This window comes from Sebastes umbrosus, chromosome 15, assembly GCF_015220745.1.
Source record: "Sebastes umbrosus isolate fSebUmb1 chromosome 15, fSebUmb1.pri, whole genome shotgun sequence".
Lineage (NCBI taxonomy): Eukaryota > Metazoa > Chordata > Actinopteri > Perciformes > Sebastidae > Sebastes > Sebastes umbrosus.
Genome location: NC_051283.1, coordinates 7,538,619 through 7,565,411, shown reverse-complemented (window position 1 = coordinate 7,565,411; position 26,793 = coordinate 7,538,619). Strand labels below are relative to the sequence as shown.

Below are 26,793 nucleotides of genomic sequence, written 5' to 3'. Positions count from 1 at the left end.
TTACATATTTTTTCTCAAAATAGTGAACACGGCTGGTTCTGCATGTGTCGGTGCCATATGACTTGGCTGACTTGGTGGATTCGTGACAGCTAACCTCTTTGCAGATTGTGGGGATTAGTGCAACAAAAAAACAAATGTGCATCTTTGCAACATGTGGGTGAAATAAACCTCAATTTGAGCTGTCCTGGAAAGATTACAGATGGTGCAAATCTGCTTCTTTGTCCCTGCAGAATGAACCAGGCTCCCACCACTGGTTTCGAGGAGGATGTGGGCGCCAAAACAACACATCATGTCATGTATCCAGAAAGTGCCATAGACCTAGACAACACCACCAGTCTGGTGCTGATCCCGTTCAAGACCCTGGACCTGCAGTGGATCATTAGCGCTCTGACCACGGGCACCATTAAACAGTAAGTGTACTTATAGAATGTTAAAGCTGCACTAATCAATATTTTCATATGAGGAATGGATCAAATGACTGTGTAATGTGAAAGGTGTTGCAGTTCCCCTCAACCCTATGGAGCTTTTTATAGCGTCTTTCAGCTCATTATTTTGGTTTTACATCAACCTCATTCCAAGTTTCAACAGACAGCTGTTTCCAGCAAAAAAATACTAATAAACCCACTATACGCCAGCTTCCCAGCACCACACGACTGACAGGTAAAGTTAGCAACTAGCTGGTAAACATAGTGGAGCATTTAGCAGATATTGTCACAAGTTGGTGGAGACCAAACCAGTCTTAAAAGGAAAATCAATATTGGACTTAAGCCTTGTGGCTACCTGGCCTTAGTCCAATATAAATGTTGGCAAATACTGTATGCTGCTTTATGCAAATGTATGTATATATTTATTATTGGAAATCAATTAACAACACAAAACAATGATAAATATTGTCCAGAAACCCTCACAGGTACTGCATTTAGCATAAAACAATATGCTCAAATCATAACATGACAAACTTAAGCCCAACAGGCAACAACAGCTGTCAGTGTGTCAGTGTGCTGACTTGACTATGACTTGCCCCAAACTGCATGTGATTATCATAAAGTGGGCATGTCTGTAAAGGGGAGACTCGTGGGTACCCATAGAACCCATTTTCAGTCACGTATCTTGAGGTCAGAGGTCAAGGGACCCCTTTGAAAATGGCCCTGACAGATTTTTTTCACCAAAATGTAGTGTAAATTTGGAGCGTTATTTAGCCTCCTTCCTGACAAGCTAGTATGACATGGATTCGTTAGGTTTTCTAGTACCATATGATACCAGTCATCTTCACTCTAGCTTTAAAACTGAGCCCGCTACAACCTAAAAATCACAAATTGCGTTAATGCGTTAAAGAAATTAGTGGCGTTAAAGCGAATTTGCCTGAATGCATTATTATCGCATTACCTTTGACAGTCCTACTAAATTCCAAACTCATTCACGTCTTAAGACATTAATGAATTAACGTCATACTGTACTCCAGAGAAGATCCTCTACAATGTAAGAAAAAGACCCTTAATGTTAAAGAAGATAGATGCCTTACCTCAACTCAGATGTGACGGCTGATACTCAGTTATTGTTTTATTTTCATCTGGACCTAATTTTATTTTACATCTTAACATACTTTCAGACCTATACTTTATAAGTGGAGAGGTTGTTTTGTTTTGTTTTGTTTTGCCTGTCCTGTTCGTGCTATCATTATTGTTTTAAAGGAGGGTACATTATACATTTTTTATTGTACATTACCGTTTTTCTCTTTTTCTTTCTTCCTATTTCGTTGTGTGTATTTTGCTTTAATCAGTGTTGCTGAAATATGTTAAATAGAGAACAATTGTGCTTTGCCTGCATTTTTGCTAATAAAAAATCATTAAAACAAAAACTACTTTCCAGTCACCGATCCAAAACAACAAAGAAGAGGCTCTCTAATTACTATTATTATTTTTTCAATTTCTATAATTACGTTTCCCAGAATGTCATCATTGGGCAAAACTAAATACAAATATTTTTTGGGTATGTGAGGAGCAGATGTGCTTCATTTATCACACCATTTCTCAATTAAATCCAAACTTTTACCAGAAATTTAAAAGCCTTGAACGCATTACGATGCATCGTGCATGTGTTGCGCTCCTAAATCCATTTACACTCTCCAAACACCAGACTGTCATAACAACACTCACTCAGAGTTCCTATTTGTCTGGTTGCCATAACAAATATAATCACTCAGTGTTAATCTTCCAGTAAAATTCACCTTCAGCTGCTTCAATGACCCGCAATCATTAGCTTCATCACTGGACATCCAGAAAAAATAACGAAGCCGCTGCCAATAACTCCAACTCGCCAACATGTTAGACGCTAGAAGGACGAGTAAATCCAAACAAATATTTCAGTTGTCTTCCAACTCTGCCAAAGCAATCATTCTGCATCATTAAATTTCACTTTACTGGCAGTAATGTCAGCATTAACGCAGCAGACATTAGATCTTAACTGAGTGTTTGTTACATTTTCTAGTCTTGTTAAATAGAACGAGGCTCTATGAAAGGATGTAAGGACTGTTTCTGCTCCATATTCACACTCCTGAAACTTCTCCATGCAAAAAATGTCAAGCCTGTGTGTGTTGAAGGATGTACTTTTTAACATCAGGGTGTATAATGTAGTGTATAATGTACTGCAACAGACATCACTCCAGGCCATTTTCACATTCAGTCACCACAAAATGTAGAGGAACTGGTTGGATTGTTATATTGTACAGCACACATCTTTCCAAACGGCATTTCTGTATAATCTTTCAATTTTAATGAGACACATTGCTGCGATGGCAGTAGCCTTGATAAACCTACTTTTAATTGGAAACATTTGTCTGGGTTGTATCTTACAGTGTAATCATTACTTTTCATTTCAGTCATTAGTGTGCCATCTCTTTACGTTTCCAACAACGTCTGCACGAGTGTGGTGTAGAATATGCATGGACTTTGTCAGTTCAATATGATGTTTTTTTTTTAGCTCCTTTATTCATGAAAATGGTATAAATGTAAGTTTTGCTTGTGAAAATTGCAACATTTTCATATTGCAAACTGAACGTGGGCACCTCGCGGGAGCTGCACACACACCTTCATTCAAAGAGCCTCTCCCATTTTTATGTTGTAACTTTGCAGCATCTTCACCCGCCCTGGAATGACAAATAACTCCACACTGCATGAATGATGCAAAATGCCAGTGAGCATACGTATGTATTACTGTGATGACAGTTGTAATGAGATAAGACACTGGGTATTTATTTTTAGACATGTTGACAGTTAGATCCACTGTGATTGTGGATGTGATGCCAGTGATTGTGGACAAATAAGCAGAAATGCTTTGTTATTTTCTTGTGTTACAGCACATATACGCCTGTTACTTCCAGGATACAGGCAAACAAAGATAAGGTGAGTCATACACAGGTTTTATTTTTACACATTTGTTATTAAACATGGCATGATGTATTCCCCTGCATGCTCCATCAAATCCAAGGTTTGGATGTAAACTTAATATATCCTTATGTACACTACATGCCCAAAAGTATGTGGTCACCCTGACCTCACACTTAGATTGTTGAATATCTCGTTCCAAAATAATGGGCATGAACTACTGTATACTGATGCCATTCTTAGTGGTATTTCCAACTGTGGAAAGTAACTAAGTACATTTACTCAAGTATTGTGTTTAGGTACAATTTTGAGGTACTTGCACTTTTTACTGCACTACATTTATTTGATCACTTTAGTTACTAATTACTCTTCAGATACATGCAAAACATGGGATTATTTTATAAAATATGATGCAGTGCTTTACTCTTGAACTAAGGTAGGTACCTAAAATGGGACAAATTACAACATAAAGTAATAATATCCAATAATACAATGTATTATTAATAGTACGTCTTTCTGCATAATGAGTATACTTTTGATACTGTAGTACATTTAGCCGGTAATTTGTTCTTTAACTTGAGTTCCATTTTTTAATGCAGGACTTCTACTTGTAATGGAGTATTTATGTAATGTAATTTATGTGAAATTGAAATTAGGTATGTAATGCTAGAATATATAACACAATATATGTAGAGTAATATCAATTAAAAGTAAGAAATGAGAAATATAAAAATGTGTAGAAATCTGTGCATCAAACATATATAACCACAGTATAAATAAGTAAATAAAAAATACAACAATGCTGAGAAGTGGGATCTATTTAAGTGTGTTAAACATAAAAGCAACAATGGTATAAATAAGAAACTAAATAAGAATATTTTTTGAAATGTACAGTACAAAACAAGATACAACATACAGAACAACACAGAGTTATTCATGTAACTGTAAAATCTTTTTTCTCCTGTTTCAGTAAATTACAAAGGAGTAAAAAAATCTGTACGACTCTTTTGCAGGTGTTGATTTACAGTCCAACATTTTTCAAATATGTCTATGAGTCTTGGCTTGAAGGTCATGGACGGTATCCTTCCACTGGCTTCCTCAGCTTACTGCTCGCCCTCCACATATGTGATGAAGTAAGTCAAAACCGCTGTTATTACGAACATGACCTTGACAAACACGAGCTACTGACATTCCTCAGTAAAGAGGAATAACTTCCTATTCATTGCACTTTCAGAATACTGTAACATGTTTTGAAAAATAAAGGAATCTGACACAAGTGCTTTCTGCTCCTCGTCTGCTCCAGGTCAGTGTGTTTGGATTCGGTGCAGACCAGTACGGAAACTGGCACCACTACTGGGAGGAGAACCATTTGGCCGGAGCTTTCCGACACACGGGAGTCCACGACGGTGATTACGAGTATAATGTCACCCTGCTGCTGGCAGACAAGCACAAAATCCGAATGTTTAGAGGCAGATGATACCAAGCCCGTATGTGTGCGGCGGGAATAACCGCCAAACGAACCTCAGCAGCCTTTCAGTGTTTATTTTTCCCTCGCCTCACGCTGGAAGAATGTTATTGTCATGATTTCCAAAGACGTTCTCGCATGAACTCCTCTGGTCTGTCCGGTTTCTTCACTTAATGCCACTGCTATTGACGAAGCAACAGAGCAACCCTCGCTGCTCTGTGTGCCCAGACAAAGACAACGACAGACCATCGACAACACAAAAGCAACACTGCCATTTGTTTGTGTAATCCCCTCTGAAATGTGTCTGGGAGTGAGAAAGACGAGACAAGAGAAGACGTACGGTCAACAGGCATGCTGTATCAGCTTTGGCACTATTGTATGTGTATGCTCTTTGTGTTCTTTTTTTTTATAAATGGACAGCATTGTGGCCACCTTAAGCTTTGTATGGTGATGGTCATTGACAATAAATAAGCTCTGTTGACAGCAGTAGACAAAGTGCCATAATTGCTCTGTTGATGTATGGACATTCAAGGAAGTATATTAGAAGCTGTTTACATCCAAATGGACAGATAACAGACGTGAAAGCATTTCAATGATCTTCTAGACCAGGGGTCAGGCTACTTCTACTTTCAGAAAGATCAGTCTGGAGCCGTAAAACATATTCGAGCCTGATAATGAAGGTAACACGGCCTATTAAGTCTAATGCAGCGAGGACCCGAGTGCAAATGAGAGGCAGGACACTGAAGAAACGTCTCTGGCTGGAAGCTCCTTTCAGCAAATGCCATGTGCTTGTTCTGCAAATGTCTTTCAATTATGTCTTTTGTTGTCGAATCTGTCCACACACTATTAATCTCTGTTTTCCTCAGAGACTTTTCTTTTTTGGGATTTGGAATCAATAGCTAGCCGATTGAGCTATTGAGGTTCGGCCAAAATCAAGACAAGATAAGATAAGATATACTTTATTTTCCCGCAGAGGAAATTGTCTTTGGCTCCCGAGCCACACAACATACCAAAGTCACGATGTACATACATGGATCACACATACACTCATGCATGACAGTGCTTCAATCCACACGTTGAGTGTGAGACAGTAGTTCATTAAAATAATAAAAGGTAATAAAAGGCAGTAGTTTCAAATACTAAAATCAGTGGTTCTTTAAAATAATGTAATGTAATAATGTTCTTTACAAATTAAAGAATAAGTCGCCGAGACGTAGACCAACCCTGTCTCCTACAAAATTACATTCCCATCCCACAACTAAGCCGCATTCTCAATTATGTTTTCGAGGGAAACATATTTTCTCCCGGATTACGGTCACAGTTTTAAACAGTTTTATACACATGGTTAACGTCGTCAACAGAACACAAAAGCATGTAAAAGGTTCAAAGTTATAAATTCCAAAGTCCAGGAGCAGGAGCTCAAACAGAGGGTTTCAGACTGAGGATGAAAAGAGGTGCTGCAGCACAGCCAGCATGAGAAAAATAATGTTTTTTTGAACACTAAAGCATGTAAACATATTCTAGTAGAAACCCAAAAATATAAGTATGCACCTGAAAATAAGCATAATAGGTCCTCTTTAAGATCCCTCCACAAAATTCCCAGAAAAAGTACCGAGGTCATGATCTCAACGGCCTCAGAGCGGCCCTAATAATTACCCATGAGCTGGTAGCTTCTAGCATTATTTTAGCAGAACTGTAGCTTCAGCTGTCAGCTGTAATGGAAATTCTGTTAATTTCCCTAGATGAGTCCTATTGGAGGTTGGAATCAAGATCTCAAACAGATGAGATGTCTTTATTGTATTTTATTCTTGCAAGAAGAGGCCCTGGTTATACAGAGTCACACAGAGTCTGCAGAAGAGTGCACTGCAGGAGAATATTACAATGTGATTATATAGAAATCTACAACGGGGAGTGTGGGAAAAGGAATTGTTTTACACAGATAAGAAGTTGTTCTCACACAGTGTTCCAGTAAACGCAACACTTTCCCACTACATGAGACATGCAGACAGAGTACACAGTAACTTTCCACTGTTGCACAAAGAGACATCGCTATATGTCATTTTCCATTACACAGCACACTGTTTATAGCAACGTCAAAGGTCGCATCACAACAGATTATCTTTATTCACATCTTTACATGGTTCATGACAACCTGAACAGTCGGTGATGAAAATCATTGTTGTGAATTTGATTGTTAGAACGTCCAGGGTGGCGTAAGAGTCGTTGATAGGATATGAAAAAATGACAGGAATGTTTTTGAGGTGTTACGCAAACACCAGGTTGTTCTTGAAGGTAAACATGATCATTCATCATGGAAATCTGACAGATAATACAGGGGTGCCTTATCATTAAAATCAATGATATAACCTACTGTACATTTCTGATGTACATTGTGACATTTATTATTAATACAAAGTAGGTGTTAAGTGCCTTTAACGGGAGTTTTTTAAGACTTGATTTTTACCATCAAATTGTACTGTATTGTAATGATTATAGTATTACTAAATTTGTCAGCAACCTTTACAAGATTATGTTATTGTTGTGTACAGTGTCAATTTTAAAGAATCACATGCATGATACGTACAGTATAATCATCTTAAAGGTGCTATTGATAACATTCAGCCACTAGATGTCGCATTTTCCTTCCCCTGTTTCTTTGCATTTACTTCACAACAAGTCGTTGCTAGGTACTTACTGTCAATCTCAGCCATTTATCCATTTTTTCTACTCTATCTGATGACACAGAGATACCACGTGATACCAATGTCTTCGGCCCACAAGCCTTGTAAGAAGTGGGAACCAAACATCAGAAATCTTCCACAGAGATAAACAAAACATTCATTTTGGACCCGCCAACATTTTTTAAAATTCACAATCATCATTTTTTTTTCAGAAAAAAAAAATACTTTTATTCAGTAACTTTCTAAATGCTCTCTAGATGTATTTTTTTTTTTACATACAAATGTTATCAATAAGACCTTTAAGTACTTGTCAGTAAGATTGTTTTGTATATGCCACAGGAACAAAATGTTGGGTCATTCTATGTTGGCAACATGCAGTTTTGATGAGCTATATGTTTTGTCAATGTAGGCTTGAAATGATTAGCTGCTGAACTTGTTGTAGATGTGTGAACACTGTATGACCTTACGTTATCAACAAATCTTTGATCTGAAATGTTGTAGGTGTTGTCAGGAATTGAGCTTGGTGGCGCTTCTGTAACAGGCTATGATTTGCTCCATGTGCCTTGAAACATAACGGGACATTTGCCCGGTCGATGTCTTCATGATCTTTTTTCCTCTCCATGTGAGAGCAGGCCGATGAGAAGAGAAACCACAATATTTGTCAGCCAGCTTGTAGACAACAGTGAGCTGTGTTCCTCTGTTCTGGAGGGGACGCTGTCACCTAGTGGACAACAACATGAATCAGCATTAGCATCACTTGATTTGTCAATTATAAGACCGATGTGATGAAAACTGTGTTCAAATTATAATTACCTAGTCTGTCACACATCTACATTTCCATCCTGTTGGGGTCCTAATTGTTGAGTAGTTATATAAAAACCCATTAAAACAGCACCTTCAGAATAAAAACCTTTTTATATTTGTTGTGTATTTTTCCAGTGTCAGGTCTGACTTGTTTGGGAGATAATGAAAAATGTGCATTATTCAGTTATTCACTTATCAGTGGAGCTTTTTTTTGCTGAAATGTTTGCAAATGACAATGAGGTTAATTAATTATAAATAATACATTTCACAGCTTTATGCACATTTTGTGTGGGAAGTTGTAATTTAGATAGCTAGCGGCTACAGACCTATTTTTTGCAAGTTGAGCGTAGTGTAAATGATTTGATTGGATGATTAAATAAAAGATGTCTGTCATTTGAAGGGAAATACATAATATTTCAGTGCTGTTAGACAGCATGATAATTGTTTTTACAAAACATCAAGGATTTATGCCTTGAGGCAACAACTTATTTCACTTTCTGCTTTTGGGATAATTGTGTTTTTCCTCATTCATCACATCTGTATCACTTAAATTAAAGGATGAAATCAGAAATGTGTTCATTTTTCAACTTTAATTAGCGAGCAGGTGTTCAATTGAGAGCCCCTCTCTATGTGGTATGTTTGTTTAATCCACCATTTCACACTACAACTACTTACTGTATAATAAAAAATGTGTGAATGCCAGCAGGTTTCTGTGGTTATTATCTCTTCTTTCCATTTATTATTCAAGAAAAAACATTTTGCTGACCCAATCTATGTATATTAAACACATGATATGATACCATCAGGATGTAACATAAATAATAAATGGTAAACTGTGCTTCAGCAGGATGTTTGATTTTTAAATTGCATATTTAATAAGTAAAACCTAAGCTACGGTTGTTATCCCTGCAGACGTGGCCCTGAGTGCTACTGCATTACATTTTTTTGCTTTTTTAGTTTTGTTCATGATGAAGCAGCTCAGCGTCTCACAGCTTGACTTCACAGTGCAGCTGTTTTGTGGCTGCTGCGGGAGAAACTTGTTCATTTTCACAAATTAGTATAATTAGTGAGGTTGCTAATCAGGGATCACACTTCTTGTGAATTCTTTATACTTTTTTCTTTTACTTTTTAAAGATATCCATTGTTGTGTCCGTTGTAAACAGCACAATCTTCATTCAAACATCAAAACTCATAATGATGACATGAACAAGATATACAGCAGAATGCATTGAAGGCTATATGGAGTCCCATTCACTCACATTGTATTTGTAGCTCAGCCTTTATGCACTGGACATGTTACATTAAAAATGCTCAGGTTGGCCTACTGATAATATATGTATAAGTTCAAAAGGATAATGACATGGAAAGGTAATGAGGTATAGAAAACACTACTTGTATGGAGCCTGCTCAGCTACTACTTTATTTATATCTCAGCCGGTATATAAGAACACACTCCAGTCAAAATGTAAAATACTCAGTATTGCTGTTACTACTACTGCACACTGATCATGATTTTATTTTTAATGATGAGTGACATGTTTCTTTAAAGGCTATGGACTTCAATTCACGCTGACTGTATTAATTCTCTATCTTCTCAGTGTAGCACACTAATCAATTACACATACGCCATTTATTTTATTTTGGAACTTTTTATTATTATTTTTTTCATTTTCAACGGAACAGGACATTCCCTGAAATAGGATCTCAAAATAAAAATAAAAATAAAAATAAAATAAAATAAAATAAAGAAACAGACATTTGCAAAGGAGGGTCATTTGCAGTGGTGTTACTCCTTTATAATACCACAGTTTTACAACCCATCTCACTTGGTTAAGCACCTAGGTACAGTAATCATTATTATTATCAACAAAATATGATACAATAAAAAAGTCCTGACATAAGACCTCAATAAAATAAAATAAAATAAGATAAAATTAAATAAAATTAAATAAAATTAAATAAAATTTAATAAAATTAAGAAACAGACGTTTACAAAAGGAGGGCATTTGCAGCAGAGGAGGGTCAGTTACAGATGAACATAACAATGGCAATTTGGTGGTGTTCCATTATAATACCAACCCATCTCACACCTACTGTACCTATACAGTAACACAAGTCCAACCTTGTATAAAAGTGTACATTTTCAGTTGCAGACTTGCAGTCATCCGTTCCATTATGTAAACCTGTTTCAGACTCTGCCACTGAGTTATAGTTGGTGGTTTTGCATCCTTCCAGTTCACAGTTATTTTCTTCTTTTCTCAATCAATAAAAGTATCCGCATGTACATACCTCTGATCTGTGTCGTATATCTCTTTAGGTACAGATCATAACAAAAATAACAATGGATCTAAGGGGACATCCGCTTCTATAATTTCAATTTCTCCTTTAACACGTCTCCAGAAGCTTTAATTATTGTGCAATCCCAAAAGATATGTGTACATACGCCAATTATAATGAAAACATTTATAGTTTATGAGATATAAAATTGACCCGAACTCACTGGAATCCCATTTGAGTACGGTCATTTTAAGTTATGCATTGAATTACAGCCTATAGGTCTCATTCAGTCTGAGATCTCACTCACAATGAAACTCTATTGAAGTTAACATTCAGTTTGGAAAACTGATCAAGCTCATATCAGCTCATAATTAAAGGCTGTATGATATACAGTAGTGCTTGGAAGTCTGTTGGACTTGCAGCCATTGTATGCATACATTATATATAAACTCCACAGGGCTGCATACTGATCTACCATATAACTTCATTCACGCAGTCCCATTGTACTCACGTTATAAATCAGTTATTGAACATTATACAGTTTAAATACTCTGTGGCCCTCTGATCTAATGATGACTTTAATGTGAGTCATATAATGCATGCAAGTGCTAAAGAGCCTCATTATCTCCTGCCTATAACTTAGTACATTATACAGCACGGACTGTTTTCAGATCTCACAAGCCACATAATCTAATATGGGGCATTATAACCTATTAGCATTAAGAATTGTATTTAAGGAAAAGTACAGAATTATTAACAAAATATGATATAATGTAAAGGAAAAGTGTTTAATATGCAGAATTATCCCTGTCAGTGTTACCTCATTATAAATGATTGCATCATTATGCACATATATAATATATAATATAATAAAAATAGACCTTGACCTTGAAACAGCACCATAACACCTTTTTTATTTAAAAAAAAAAAAACCTTTTATTAAGAAAATATATGCTACATAGTCAGAAATCATAGACTTCACATATCGTCAATAAAGACAAAAGATTACGAAAATAAATATGATGAAGATGAAGAAAAATAAACAAAGAGAGAAAAAAATAGGCAGTATTTTAAAATTATATACTGGACAGATCACCAAATAATTGGTTATAATGATGTATGGAAGACAAACTATTATTTACATGTTTCAGAGACTGCATTAAAACACTAAAATCTAAGCACAAGACAATTTCACCTCAAGGTCCATGTGATGTTGTGACATCATCAGCAGAATAATGGTTATAAAGAAATAAATAGTAAACATTTAATAATTAATAAACCTGGTGAGATTGCTTTCTAAATAATATGATATAATATAATATAATATAATACATATAAATTAAGACATTGCTACTGCTGCTGACGCTTCAGTCTCCATGGGTCGTGTCTAGAAGATAACCCCCAAGCTGCAAGATGATCTCGCGAGAGTTTTTGCATTTCGCACACTTCTGGGGTACCTTTGGAAACAATCAACCCTAAGTCATGTCTACAATGGAGCCCGCAAACTGCGAAATCTGATCTGAGATATGCACGACTTATCCTAACCTTTACCCTTCGAGATCAATGCCTAACCAAAACAATCTCGCGAGAGTTTTCCCAGTTTGCTGGTTCCCTTCTCGCACACACTACCTAGATGACTCGATAAAACGGTCGCTTCCCCTTTAAGTCTCGCTGTTGATGACGCCACCACCTGTTCACCGAGGAGCACAACAAGGAAGTGTTCAGTTTCTAGTTCAACCCGTTTACAGACGGAACCACTTTATGAGCAAATGTTGTCCTTGTAGTAGAGGTAAGTACTGCTCCACAAAACATGTAAAGCCTTCGTGAAAATGTACTAACGCCAGAATAAAAAGTATTTGCGAGAAACTACATCTTCCGTGTCTAAACATGGTAACTGTAGTTGTTAGCTGTTAGCTGGCTGGCTAACTTTTACTTTCTAGCTGGAAAACAATCATCAGAGTTACTTCATGCAGCCCAAACTACGCAGTAGATAAAGATCAGACAGCGCTACAGTGGCTCTAACAGTAAACTGTTTCTGGTCGCAGATACCCCGCCATTAACTCACATGTTGCTCCGGAAATACTGCAGCTAGCTGTGATACAGGCCGAGCTTCCTGTCTGCCAGGTAGCACTGAACATGACAGTGTTGTGTGGTTCAGTAGGCCAGGATCACTATCATGACATGCCAGTCTTCTACTCTGTCCACTTATGCGTGAAGAAATCCTCCAATCAGCCTCCTAAACACATTTTAAATAGACATGCTGTTGTTTTACTTAAAGTTTACTTGAGCAGAAGTATGACTACTGTAAACAACTTACTTGTATATCTACACACACAAGGAATTTGACCCTGGTTTTATGCATCTCTATATATATGTACGTGCACAGACAAATACATAATATGTAGGGACAAGGACAATAAAGCTGGGCAAATAAAGGTAAAGAGCAGACAGGGCTGTTATGGACACAAGAAGTGAAAAAATAGGTGTGTATATAAATATTATAATATATATATATATATATAGAAGGCACCAATGACCAGCAATGAAATAAGAATAAAATAATAAAATTAAATAAAACGTCAAGTGTTGGAAGTTGTAAATAATACAAATAAGTTTTAAGTAAGTTAAAGTTAGCCTCTATCAGTAAAAAAAAAACATTGACTAAGATTCATTCTTTCTTTTGTTACAAAAGAGAACAAAATGTGTGATTCTTCCCATATGTTTAGGGTTGACAATAATTATACTTTTTAATATGTTAAATTAAAGCAACATTAAATTGAATTTAATCATCACACAATCATGTAATATGTTTGAAATGACAACTTTCTGTGAGGCTGCTAATGGCAAGCCCAGAAACTGTGTACTCTTGTGCGTATCTTTAAGTATTTTGAATTTAATAGTATAATAAGTTAATTAAATCATATGTAATAAAATAAAAGTTAAAGTACAGGACTGAGCTGCAAAAGGTGTGTAACTGAACAGTGTTCCTTCTATGGGTGGGCAATTTGCACAGATTAATATTAGAGTAATGTAGGGCTGCAACTAATGATTATTTTCATTGTCGATTAATCTGTTGATTATTTTCTCGATTAATCGATTAGTTGTTTGGTCTATAAAATGTCAGAAAATGGTGAAAACTTTCAAATAGTTTTTCCCAAAGCCGAAAGACGTCCTCAAATGTCCACAACTGAAAATTATTCAGTTTATTGTCATAGAGGAGTAAAGAAACCAGAAAATATTAACATTTAAGAAGCTGGAATCTGAGAATTTTGACTTTTTCTTTCTTAAAAAATTACTCAAACCAATTAATCGATTATCAAAATAGTTGTAGTTGCAATAAAGTTTGTCAGGCAAAATAGTTTATATTGTTTATTCATTATTTGCGTCCGTATTTATTTATATTCTCATTGTGAATTAATTATTTAATAACCCAGACTATGAACACTGGAAATTATTTATTAGGCTAAATGTTTTGGGGAAAATATTAATTATGTAACTCATATCAAACCCGGCGCTCAGGAATTATCAGCCTCAAAGTAAACCGTAAACAAATGATTTGAATCACTGTAACTGGTATGGTCTGACCTTTTATGTTTTTGTATTTTTTCAGGATGTCTGTTGAAAACCCAGAGGAGAGGACGGTGGAGGTGCTGGCGCTGCCTGCAGCCGTGGATGAGGAGCTTCTCTTTCTCTACTTTGAGAATAAGCGGCGCTCTGGTGGAGGTCCACTCGTCCATGTGGAGAAGAAAGGTGACGGCGCCATACTGGTGTTTGAAGAGGCAGAAGGCAAGTAGCAACATTAAGTATATTGATCTGGGACATTTTGCAAGTATGTGCATATATATTTGTGATCTATTAACCTTTGACCTTAGCTACTTTCATCCAAATTTCTTTAAAAAAACAAACATATCAAGTAACAGCTGTGGGAACAGAAAATTGCACTGGTGTTGTCTGCACTTGTTAGAAGGAGGATATTTACTGTACCTTTTTCAGACTGGGATTATTATAGTAAACTAAAATGAAAATAAGCAGTGAAAAATATTTTTAGTTTTTTTTTAGTGAACTGAAACTAAATAAAAACTATATCCCTTAAGAAAAACTAAACTGAAGCGATATTGCCTGGTTAAAAAACAAATTAAAATAAAATGAAAATGAATGTAAATTGATTTCAGTTTTGTTTTTTTTAAGCTCTAATATATGACAACCGAAAAAAGGAGACGGTATGAATTTCCATCAACTCTCGTGACGTTGAACCACAGAAACTAAACAGACTTGAGACGGTGCTATGCCGCGATTGCTTCACTAAAGTAGCACAAAGATTAATGCGCCATATGACCAGTTCTACAGTTCTCCAACCATGTATTTTGTATGTATAGCTAAATACTTCTGAGACATTATAGCTGGCCCCAACAAAAACAAACTAAAACTAAATGTACAAAAACTAAATATTTCTGAAAAACTGAAATTAATCTAAAACTAGCAAACGCACTTTGAAAACAAACTGAAACTAAACTAAAATGAAATTGAAATGTCAAAACTAAATTGAAATAAAAACTAATTCAAAATTCAAAAGTTGATTTTTGCCTTGATTTAGACATAACTTTATGCAGCCTTTCAACCAACTGCAGAACGCTAAAGTAGAAAACAAACTGTGCTTAAAAGAGAATCCAAGACAATGCATGGAAACAGTGCCTTAATTTGACATTAAAGTGCTGTATGTTAATTCTGCCTTTATTTCTGTTGCCATCATTTTAACAGCTGCAGCCCGGGTGCTGTCTAAAGGGCACCACGTTGTGCATAATGTGGAGCTGAGTGTGAGAAAGCCTGCCTCAAAGGACCGCTGTAGGCTGCTGCTGCGGGGGATCAACCCCAACACCAGCACAGAGATGATAGAGCTCTACGTGGAGAACATGATGGGGCTGAACGTGCCTGACTCTGCCACTCTGTGTCCCTCGCCGCGGAGAGATTTAATGCTCATTCACCTCAGTCAACCCTTCTCGAAAGGTGAATTAAACACTTTTTTTTCTTAAAAACAAGCTGATGTTTTTGACATGTTTAGGTTCTTTCATAGCATTGTTTAATATATATATATATATTTTTTTGTTATGTAGATTTCCAAAACCTCAGTGCTAAAATCTCCAAGAGGAAACTCGATGGGGCCGAGGTAACTCTGGAGCAGGTGGAGCAAACGGACTCCGTCTTAGTGGAGAATTTGCACCCTGGCACCACTCCAGACCTGCTCAATTTGTACTTTGAGAGCGAGCGAGGTGGGAATCAGAAGGTCAAGGAGGTCACAATGCTTTCAGAGGGTACAGCCAAGGTGTCCTTTGTCAATTATGCATGTAAGTTTTGTATCATACAACCTTTAAAACTCTTGTTTCATTGTAGTTTTCTTTTACCTCTTTCACTCCTTGAGGGTGCCGGCGTATGAAACTAGAAAACCTAAGGAATCCATTGGTACCATGTCCGAAGTTAGGTTAGATTTTGGCCATTTTCAAAGGGGTCCCTTGACCTCTGACCTCAAGATATGTGAATGAAAATGGGTTCTGTGGGTACCCATGACTCTCTCCTTTGCAGAGATACAGACTTTATGATAATCCCATGCAGTCTTGGGGAAAAAACAAGGCAGTTTTTTGCCTGCAGTATCAATGTTATTTTCGCCTATTCTAAAAATAGTTTCTGCATACTGGGGTCTCTAAACAGTCTTGGAATTGCATAAATTGGGTATGACTGGAAAGCTGAGACTCTTGTGGATCCAGTGAACCCAATTGTATTCATGTGTGATGATGTTAGTCCCCATAGTTGTCATGTAGTGAGACCATTTTTTGAAATTTGACCTCACTCTATAAATCAGCCTATTATATTTTGCAGTTTCCAGAACAGCAGTGCTCGTCGTCCAAATGCCGAGAAATGCAACTCTTGCAGAAATCTCCAAATGTCAAAAGTTTTTGAAACCAAATCACAGCATGGCTTTTTATGTGGTGTTCCTCAAGGTCTTGGTGTCTTAATGTGGTATTTAGGAGGGATTATTGATCAATTTTATCAGTTCTCGAGTAGTAAAAATTGTTTCAATTTAGCACCAAATCTGTGTAACAAATGGAATCAACCCAAAAATTGCTACAACAGCTATCTCCCTCTAAAGTCCCCCTGTACCCACCTTAAAAAAGACAAGCATTGGTCTATGAAAAAGAGGGGTGGAGTGGAAAAGGTTAATAAACAAAATATCTGTATTTCTTTTAACAGCATTGGGCCCCGTCCTGGACCACCCGCACAAACTGGACAATGCTGTTCTTGTTGTGAAGCCGTACTTTGACTTTCTTCAGCCCGCAGAAACATTAACGTCACAAGACTCTGGAATCGGAAGCCAAGACATGACTGAAACAAACTCACAGGATATTCCGATGCAGACCAGTCCTCCCAGTGTGGCCCATGCAAACAGCCAGTCCTCCCCTCAGACGGCCTTGAAGCCTCTTGCTGCCCATGAAGCGGTAGTGGAGGCGGCAGAGGAAGTCATGGAGGATCAAACGGAGGAAGAAGATACGCTATCAAGCGATATCGCTATCGCTGACCGAGTAAAACTCGCTTTGTTTCAACACAGCACCTTTCAAAAGGACACTGAAAAGGCATACCCAAATTTCACCATCCAAATCAAAGACAATGGCGTGCACATCGCGGGGACCGACAGACAAAAGGTTGAGGAGATAAAACAAACCATTTTGGACTATTTTGGCAAAATGGCTGAGGCTCATTTCACCCTGGAGCCAGAAAAGTCTCAGCTACTCGCAAGAAAAGATGTGAGAAAGCGTCTGCTGCAAACCATGAATCAAAGTGGGTCACCTGCCGTGTACACCGTATCGGACTGTAATGTCGTGGTAACCTCCCTATCCCAGAACTCTGTTAACCAGGCATGTAGCTTTTTGAAATCCCAGCTGTGTCACTTCGGCATACCGGTGGACCCAGAAAATGAGAGCATGTTGTATTGCAGAGAGTGGACGGAGTTCCTGCAGGCTCTGGGTTTCTCCTCTGTAAAGGTGTCGGAACAAGCAGCGAATATTGATGTGTTCACTCTGAAAGGGATGGAGAGTGAGAAGCAGGCTGCAATCATGACATTTCTCACTACACCCATTGAAAGAGAGACGGTCATCTCTATGGAGCCAGGCATGCTGAAATACATCCAGATCCACTGTCATCAGCTGCTGGCCGACATGGACCAAGTGTCTATTTTTCCTCTAGAAGCAGAGGACGTTTGTGGGTTAAAGGTATGTGATGCATCACTATCACATGTAGAAGCAGAGACTACAGAGGTGTAAACATCATGATTTGGTTTTCAACTAAGCTACCGTTTTATTAATTTCTGGTGCGCTAATAACATTGTGTTTGAAATTCTTAGGGTGCTTTAACAAGCCATATTACATTTGGCCACGAGGGGTGGAAGTAACAAAATGAATTGATAAAAATGGAGGGGATGAAAATGCGTGTGAATTGAAAAAAGGAGCCGTGAAAATTGATGTGAACTGAAAAATTTAGTGATAAATTGTCAATTGATTTGATCATTTACAGCACACAATTTTTGTCTTTTCGGTTTCACGGTGCACAGATTAAAAATTTAATTTGCCGAGGGGCGTGTACGAATGAGCAAATTGATCTTTTTCGTGCCGAGAGCTGCCACTTCTACGCAGGGAATCGCAGAGTTTGATATATTGATGTTGACGTTTTTTCACTTTGACCTCGGCGCTGATCTACTGTGCGCACGGATCTCTCCTCTTCCAGTTTATCTCGAATGACTTTATAAACATCACTATATTTGTGGACTTTATTTAGCATATTCTGTATGTTCTCTTTGGCCAAGATGTCAAGCAAATATTGGACTTCTGCAGAAGTCCAGGTCAGTCCTCTCCTGCTCATTTTAACCTGTCGTTTACCTGTGTCCATCTAAACAAATGCCCTCACAGGCAGCCTGCGTTTGGTTCACTTACTGCTAATGGGTCGGATTATGTTCTCACTGCAATTAAACTGCACTATGGTTCGCTTGGAAACGGTTCCACCTCTCACAAGTGGTCTTGGACCGGTTGTTTTGGTCCACACCAGAGTAAGATTACTGCGTTCCCAACTGCCCAAGCAAACCGTACCAGAGTTTGATTAAAACTGACTAAATGTTTGAAAGAGCCCTTTTAGACTAATCTAATTAATCTTTTGTCATTTTTGTGAATGTACCTGACAGCTCCACGGCCACGCTACTGCTTGTCAAATGGCTGAGGAGGTGTTGCAAGGCGTGGTGTCCTCGATCTGCACCAGAACCATCACAGTAAATGCACCGGGAGTGAGCCGGTTTTTAGAGGACAAGGAGTGCAAGAGCATCCTGAAGGAGATGGAAAAAAAGTTCCAGGTCTATATCAACATTAAGCACGTGCCCTGGGAATACATTGCTCACCAGGTAACGTAATGATGGAACACAGCAAAGGGTTTCTTATTGTTTTGATGCTATTATATACAACCTCAGTCTTCCACACTTCCTCTCAGTTGGCCACTTATACCAGCTGTCATTCATCTTGACGAGCACTTTTGAGGCCTTGTAGAATTTGACCTGAGGCTGAGTTTAGAAGGATACACAAGGCAGAAGTGAAACGCCGATGTGTACTGTGTTTCTGAACACAGTTGAATGTTTTTGCTTCGTTGTACTTTTTTATCTTGTCTCAGCTCAATTACCAAACACATGAAAAACAATGTGTATGTTCCCAAATGTCGCAAAGATAATTGAGAAACCAGTTTCAAGCTAATGGCAGGATAGGGGCATTAAAGGAACAGTGTGTAACAGGGATCTATTAGCAGAAATGGAATATAATACTTATAACTATGTTTTCATTCGTGTATAATCGCCTGAAACTAAGAATCGTTGTGTTTTCGTTAGCTTAGAATGAGCCCTTCATATCTACATAGGGAGCGGGTCCTCTTCACGGAGTCCACCATGTTGCTCTGCCATGTTTCTGCAGTAGCCCAGAACGGACAAACCAAACACTGGCTCTAGAGAGAGCCTTTCGCGTTTTTACGTTACCTGAAGGCCACCGTAGTTCTCCGGCAGCTCATTAAACTGCGGTAACGTGAGCCGCAGAGTGTAAAACGGTGGTACCGCCAGCTGCCGTCTGACTTCCGTTGCTCTTAAAGTAGTGCTATTGTGGTAAGGATGGCCTCTGAGCGAGGCGAACGGCGTTACCACGGTTTTGCACTTGGTGGCTCACGTTAACACAGTCTTGGAAAGTTGGAAAGGGAGGAGTGAGCGGAGGGGTATTCAGTTGGTTGCAATCTGCAACCACACCACTAGATGCTTCAAAATGCTACACACTGTCCCTTTAAGTCAGAATCTGAAAATTAACATGAAAACATAATCACAGAAACACTATATTTTTTTTTTATTTCAGGACATTTTTCAAACTGCATGGAACATGATGTCCCACAAAAACTTCCCGAGAGTGTCTCTGGATGATTCTCCACAGGATTTAAAATCTGATTCAATGCAAACTGATCATAATGGAGCTCCAGCCAAAGGTAACATCTATCTCTTCAATCATTTCTCACATGTCTGTGCAGTTTCAAACAATCTGTTTACCTCTTTGTAGGCCTTTTAGAGGAGGCAAAGAAAATTGTCTCATCAGTCGATGAGGAGGGTGTGACCAATTCAGACCAACCTGGCGACATGGACGACGTGGACCTGTACACAGCAGAGGAACCAAAAAGCCTGACGGACCAGGACTCTGCTGCGATGGCTGTCGATTCTTCCCAGCTTTCAGCTGACGGGAATGCTACCAGTGGGTTACTCCTGCCGAATGATGGCCTTTCTAGCAACCTTGAAGAAGAGGCCCAACTGTCTCTAGCCATCCAGTACTCTATGGAGTCAAGTCATTGGTCCCTGGAGGAGGAGGAGGAGCAGCTGCAAAAAGCCTTGGAGCTGTCCAAGACAATGATCCAACATGGAGCCTCTTCTAGGAGTGCTGACAAGAAGCCCAAGGTGAAGAAGAGCCCAGATATGTCCTTACAGGACGCCATCAAGTCCGCCAACACATTACAGTTATTTGTGTTTGCAGGTTATAACTGTGACCTGATTCGGGTGGACATAGCCTTCGGGAAGAAAGTCAGCCAGAGGCAGGTCGAAGAGAAAGTGGAGCACAGGAGTGTGAAGAACATGTCCGAGTACCACAGGAAGTGTCTGGAGATGATCAAGAGGAAGCACGCAGTTGAGGTCGAAGTTCAGGGCACCATAATCACCGTTTCTGGCTTCAAGGACTTTGTGTCCGGAGGACTGGCTGACACGAAGCTGCTGCTGGAGAAACTCGCCAATTCTGTGTCCGACCAGGAGATCCTGAGGACTGTCCAATGGGTGTTTCACGACCCAGCCTCTTCAGACGCGACTCCTTATTCACCCGATGTCACTGTTTTCATCGAGAACGCTCTGAGGATGAGACTGCAAAAGGTCGATATCTTGCTTGACAATCAGCCCCACATCATCAGCTTTGAGAAGATGCAAGAAATCAACGTAGCTTCAGGGAAATCTGTGAAAATCTCCAGGAAGTTGCCCGGTTTAGGGGATTTGGATGAAGATGTACCAGGTAAAGGAAACTTTATATTGTTCTAGTGCTGCGTGTTTTCTACAGAATGATGCTTGCGTGTATTTAGAACAACATTTATGCCGAATTCACACCAGAGCGGCCTGAGGCAAGCTGCAAAAACTCTTGCGAGACTCGCTGCCCGACCACCTATCCTAACCTTAACTATCTTGCGAGAGTTTCTCAACTCGTGGGTCACCTTCTAGACGCGACCGCGGCAAAGTGCAGCCAAACTAAAAATGGGAAAAGCTTAACTTTTAGTGAAGAAGTGCGGCAAGAGAATACACGCAGCCAATCGGTAAACAGATCCCGTGACTTCTGTGACGTTGACATACATTACGGTAAGAATTTCTTCGCGCTTGAAACACATGAACACGCCTCCCGTCCACAGAAGAATGTATTTATTGCGGCAAGTCGCACTTCACTGCTGCTGCCTGGTGTGATTTTGGCGTTGGTAAAAGCTTATCAGACAAGTCAAAAAATAGAACTGAAAGCACCAGTTTAGTTGGCAAGCTAATGCTAAGAAAGCTGGCTTGGACGTTATTGTGTTGTCCTTGAAATTTTGTAAAGCGGTGCTGTTAAGTGTTTCCTTTCTCATAATGTCAAACTAAACTGCTAAATTCTGTTAGCTAGCTGAATTTGTTACTGTTAACCTGCTGGTTACCCCATTGTATTTATTTAAATAACAGTGTTATTTATAGATGTATTCAGTTTTGAGCTGTAACGATTAGTCGACTAATCGATTAGTCGATCGAGAGAACCATCATTGCCAATTATTTTGATAATCGATTGAAAGTTAAAGTAATTTTCAATCCTGTTTTCAGCCGCTCAAATATGGAGATTGCCTGCTTTTCTCTGTTCTATATCATATTAAAGTGAATATCTTGGGGTTTTGGACCGTTAAAACAAGACATTTAAAGAAATCACCATGGACTTTGAAAAACTGGGATGTACATTCTTCACTATTTTCTGACATTTTATAGACTAAACGATTAATCAGGAAAATAATCGGCAGATTAATCAATAATGAAAATAGTCGTTAGTTGCAGCCCTTATTCAGTTACATTTTGGTTCTGTCTGATCATCTTTTACTGCTTTTTGCCAGATTTGAGCCTCCATATCTATGTTGATAAATGATATGAATTATAAAAGTAACAAAATATAATCTAAAATCTCTATTAAATGAAAAAATGTAATCTTTGTGTTAACAGAAGAGGAATACTCTCTGCTGTCAAATCTGCCCGAAGTAACCAAAGTCGACGAGGAATCTGATGAATTTCAAAACGTGGTGAAGAGTTTCTACGAGACCATACAGGAATACCACAGCAAAATCAGAATCATACAGGTAAACTAAATTAACCACTTACTTTGCAACAAATCATTTTGTTGTGTCTGTAATAACATTAACATTCCCCCCTCAGGTGGAGAAGCTGATGAATCGACTGCTGTACAATCAGTACAAGTTGAAGAAGGCGAGCGTGCTGCAGCGCGCCGTTTACCCGCAAGTTGAACGGACTCTCTATCACGGCACGAGCGAGTCGAGCGTGAAAGAGATTTGCGTTCACGGATTCAACAGAAGCTTCTGTGGAAAGAACGGTAAGTTTTTCATACCACTGTTCTCTTTTTTTTGTCTCGTCTTGAGTATTCATTTCTGACATCTTTGTTTTTTCTCCACGCAGCCACCGTCTATGGCCAGGGGGTGTATTTCGCTGTCAACTCTGCGCTGTCTGTCCAGGAACAGTATTCACCCCCAAATGCAGACGGATACAAATTTATTTTTGTGTCAAAGGTTCTAACAGGAGACTACACTAAAGGCTGCCATTCGATGAAGACAGCCCCGCTGAAGGAGACCGGTGATATTCCCCTCAGATACGACAGCGTGACTGACGACATCACCAAGCCGGGAATGTTTGTCATCTTCAACGATACGCAGGCGTTTCCTGAATATCTCATCACATGCCAGAGAATCCACCGCTGAGGAAAAATGATTAGCTGCAGATAATGTGATTTATAAAGGGCTTATTGTTATTAGAGTTATAGTGTACAGTTTTTTTTTTTGTCATTATCAAAATGTCATCATTGCTGTTGACTGTTTGATGACTTGCTCCACTTTATGTTCTTCACTTCAGTCAAGTCTGATCAAGGGAAACTCCAACAGTTGAACCCCAAAATTCCCATTTTAATTAAGTAACTTTAAACATGCCCTTTCAGCACAATAAGACTCATTGTGTGAGTGCCTCGTCTTTAAATAGGTGTGACTCAGCAGTTATATAACATGACATTCCACTTGTAATAGTCAATTTGATACCACACACTCCAATGATTATTCTCCGTGCTTAAACTTGCAAGCATCCAAAATATCTTGTATTTATGATTTTGCAGTCAACCATAAATGATATGTTTCACATAGTTCTGGATTTTCCTTGATGCAGATAATTGTGAAATTGTTTGTATTTTTAATTGTAATTCTTTAGCCCGCTGACAGTGCTGGATATGCTGCTGTTTAACAGTTTCTACCATTAGGAGGTGAATGTAAACTATCATTAGTTTGGCATTTTGAAAGTTTGATATAAACTGTGCCAAAGCGTTTTGCTGCCACACCAGGAAAAAAAACAAAAACAGATCAGTATCACGTTATAACATGAAAAGTTTATTGTTATAACAAGATGTTTTTCATGTTATAAGATATTTTTGACATTATTACGACGTACAAACTTATCACGTTATAACAAGAAACTTTTCTTGTTATAACAATATACTATTTATGTTGCTATAACGTGAAACTTAGTGTATTGTTATTCTGTGAATAACAATATAAAGTGTACGATCACTTTATAACGTGAAACGTTTTATGTTATCAGTTATCACTTTTAACATGAAAGGTTTCTTGTTATAACGTGATAAGTTTGTATGTCGTAATAACGTGAAAAGATCTTGTTATAACGTGAAAAACATCTTGTTATAACGTGAAAAACATCTTACGTGACACTGATCTGTTTTTTTTTCCTGGTGTGGCAGCAATACTCTGCTGTAAAACTGAATATAAGCTATATTTATATGTCTGTAGATATAGATATATATCGATAAAGATATATTTGCTTTTGGGTTCAATGGTTTGAGTTTCCCTGAAGTTACTCTGTAGTGTCCAGGTTAATTAAGATAACTCTGAGAATAATTCCTAGATGTAGTTACAGTAACTAAAGTACCTGGTGTGTTAGAAAACCAACAGTCCCTGGTCCACTGCTCTACTTTAAAGAAAATGTTATTGAAAAATGATAACCATGTTTACAAAAGAAGAAGGAAAATTAAGTCTTGCTTCAAAATAATTAGAATTATTATCAACATAATTCACTAATTATTATTCTTTTTTTAAGTTTTATGCTACTCTATTGTAAATGTTAAGCTTTGCACATCTATCACCTCGAGCCTCCTATGTACTTAAAAAAGGAATGTGTGTTCGTATTTTAATAAAAACAAAATCATCCGTGAGTTAAGCCTTGTGTGACATGTGCAAAACATGTGATGGGTTTTGATTCCCTTTTCTTTACGTCACTGCCGTGAACACAGGCTGCATCATGATTTAACGACGGTGCCTCATTAGGAGTCATTTCTGGTTAATGAAGTGCTTTGATCACAAATATTTGGGTTCTGTTATGTGTGTGGCTTCTGCCTGGGAATGTGTTTACCAAAGATCTTTTAATTATTATTATTTTGATTTTATTACAAATCCTGTAAAAGCATTTTTTTTTTCTAGAAAACATGAAGACGTTGCAATTCATTATTATTTTTTAAGAAAAATAAAGCTTCTTAAAATGAGATACCATTAGGAGTTTGTTTGGAAATATTTTTTGGGATCAGACATTTTTTGAGTAACGTTTGATCTAAGGCTCATGGCCTATTATGCTCTCAGTTGTATTTTCTAAAAATAGGCTACTGTATAGAATATTTGCCCAAGAGACTGTATGGTAAAATGATTGCACACAGCAAGCCAACAAAAAAAAGGAAAATGCAGTAGTCCTCTACCAACCTGTTTGGTACCTCAATGAGATAAGATAAAATAAGATAATCCTTTATTAGTCCCACAGCGTGGCAATTTGCTGTATTACAGCAGCAAAGGGGGACAGTGAAGACAACAAGAGGCATCAGTAAAAAACAAAACAAGATCTAATATATAAGCAAGTAAACAATAAAGACATAGTAAGTAAGTAAACAGTAAAGACACAGGACATTAAAAAAAACTATATTGTAGAAGTATAATTTAACTGTAAATGTAAAGCTTCATTGGGCCTGCTGTTTCACCTTTAATCAAATCAAATTAATTTGATGTGACATTTGCACAACATTTTGCTTTAGACGGGTACACTTTTTTATTAAATTGCATCACACTGAATTGTTTTCTATATGTAGAATTGCAACGGTTTCTTAAAGGGATTGTAACGGAAGAGACAGTGAAATTAATAATGTAAAGAGTAATTTCTGTATATTTTGTCCTTCTGCTAAATTGCAGCAAATAACCAGAGACTAAAGGGAGGGGATCCCTGAACTCAAAGGAACATGGTGGATCTGCATCTGCATCTTTATATACACTCTATGATCTCCAACCTCAAATTATGAAGGCTTTTGCTTTGAAAAAGTATTCATTTAAATTTTGCTTTAAATAACTAAACTAAACCTGACTTACTAAAAAAGCATCACAATAATTTGTGAGACTGCCACAATGTGTGTTTTAAAAGATATTAAAAACTAGAATATACAGTTTGGTCCCTCGATGAGATAAGATAAAATAAGATAATCCTTTATTAGTCCCACTGTGGGGAAATTTGCTGTATTACAGCAGCAAAGGGGGACAGTGAAGACAACAAGAGGCATCAGTAAAAAAGAAAACAAGATCTAATAAATAAACAAGTAAACAATAAAGATATAGTAAGTAAACCATAAAAAAAACAGGACATAAAAAAAGACTATATTGTAATTTCTGTATATTTTGTCCTCCTGCTAAATTGCAGCAAATAAACAGAGACTAAACTACCCCTTATTTTGCCAGGGATCCCTGAACTCAAAGGAACATGGTGGATCTGCATCTGCATCTTTATATACACTTTATGATCTGCAACCTCAATTATGAAGACTTTTGCTTTGAAAAGGTATTTATTTAAATGTTGCTTTAAATAACTGAACTAAACCTGACTTACTAAAACATGACATTACTATGTGAGACTGCCCCAATGTGTGTTTTTAAAGATATTAAAAAATAGAATATACAGTTTGGTCCCTCAATGAGATAAGATAAAATAAGATAATCCTTTATTAGTCCCACTGCGGGGAAATTTGCTGTATTACAGCAGCAAAGGGCGACAGTGAAGACAACAAGAGGCATCAGTAAAAAAACAAAACAAGATCTAATAAATAAACAAGTAAACAATAAAGATATAGTAAATAAACAGTAAAAAAACAGGAAATAAAAAATACTATATTGTAGAAGTATAATTTAACTGTAAATATAAAGCTTGCTTTTTCACTATTAATCAAATCAAATTAATTTGATGTGACATTCGCACAACATTTTGCTTTAGACGGGTACACTT

At 37.7% G+C, this 26,793-nt stretch overlaps 2 protein-coding genes across 2 annotated transcripts in view; both read left to right on the top strand.

The window, feature by feature from the left end:
- Window positions 1-9,035, top strand: part of LOC119503262 (CMP-N-acetylneuraminate-beta-galactosamide-alpha-2,3-sialyltransferase 1-like) — a 78,277-nt gene extending 69,242 nt beyond the window's left edge. The window contains exons 4-7 of the mRNA XM_037794950.1: window positions 231-410; window positions 3,356-3,401; window positions 4,397-4,516; window positions 4,687-9,035. Coding sequence (XP_037650878.1) covers window positions 231-410; window positions 3,356-3,401; window positions 4,397-4,516; window positions 4,687-4,860 — 520 coding nt within the window. The 3' untranslated portion in view covers window positions 4,861-9,035. The remainder of the gene's footprint in view (window positions 1-230; window positions 411-3,355; window positions 3,402-4,396; window positions 4,517-4,686) is intronic.
- Window positions 9,036-12,242: 3,207 nt separating this feature from the next.
- Window positions 12,243-25,024, top strand: parp10 (poly(ADP-ribose) polymerase family member 10). The gene is made up of 11 exons (XM_037795011.1): window positions 12,243-12,399; window positions 14,221-14,396; window positions 15,369-15,614; window positions 15,722-15,952; window positions 16,854-17,869; window positions 18,832-19,044; window positions 20,027-20,153; window positions 20,225-21,211; window positions 22,420-22,553; window positions 22,630-22,804; window positions 22,888-25,024. Exons 2-11 carry the CDS (start codon window positions 14,222-14,224, stop codon window positions 23,184-23,186), a joined length of 3,603 nt encoding a protein of 1,200 aa, XP_037650939.1. The 5' UTR covers window positions 12,243-12,399; window position 14,221; the 3' UTR covers window positions 23,187-25,024.
- The last annotated feature ends 1,769 nt before the right edge of the window (window positions 25,025-26,793 follow it).

Bases quoted from the DNA above. Each gene is read 5' to 3' on its own strand.
- parp10 (XM_037795011.1), top strand. From the start codon at position 14,222: ATGTCTGTTGAAAACCCAGAGGAGAGGACGGTGGAGGTGCTGGCGCTG. The intron at 20,154-20,224 runs GTAACATCTATC...ACCTCTTTGTAG, and splicing joins TAATGGAGCTCCAGCCAAAG to GCCTTTTAGAGGAGGCAAAG. The intron at 22,805-22,887 runs GTAAGTTTTTCA...TTCTCCACGCAG, and splicing joins AAGCTTCTGTGGAAAGAACG to CCACCGTCTATGGCCAGGGG.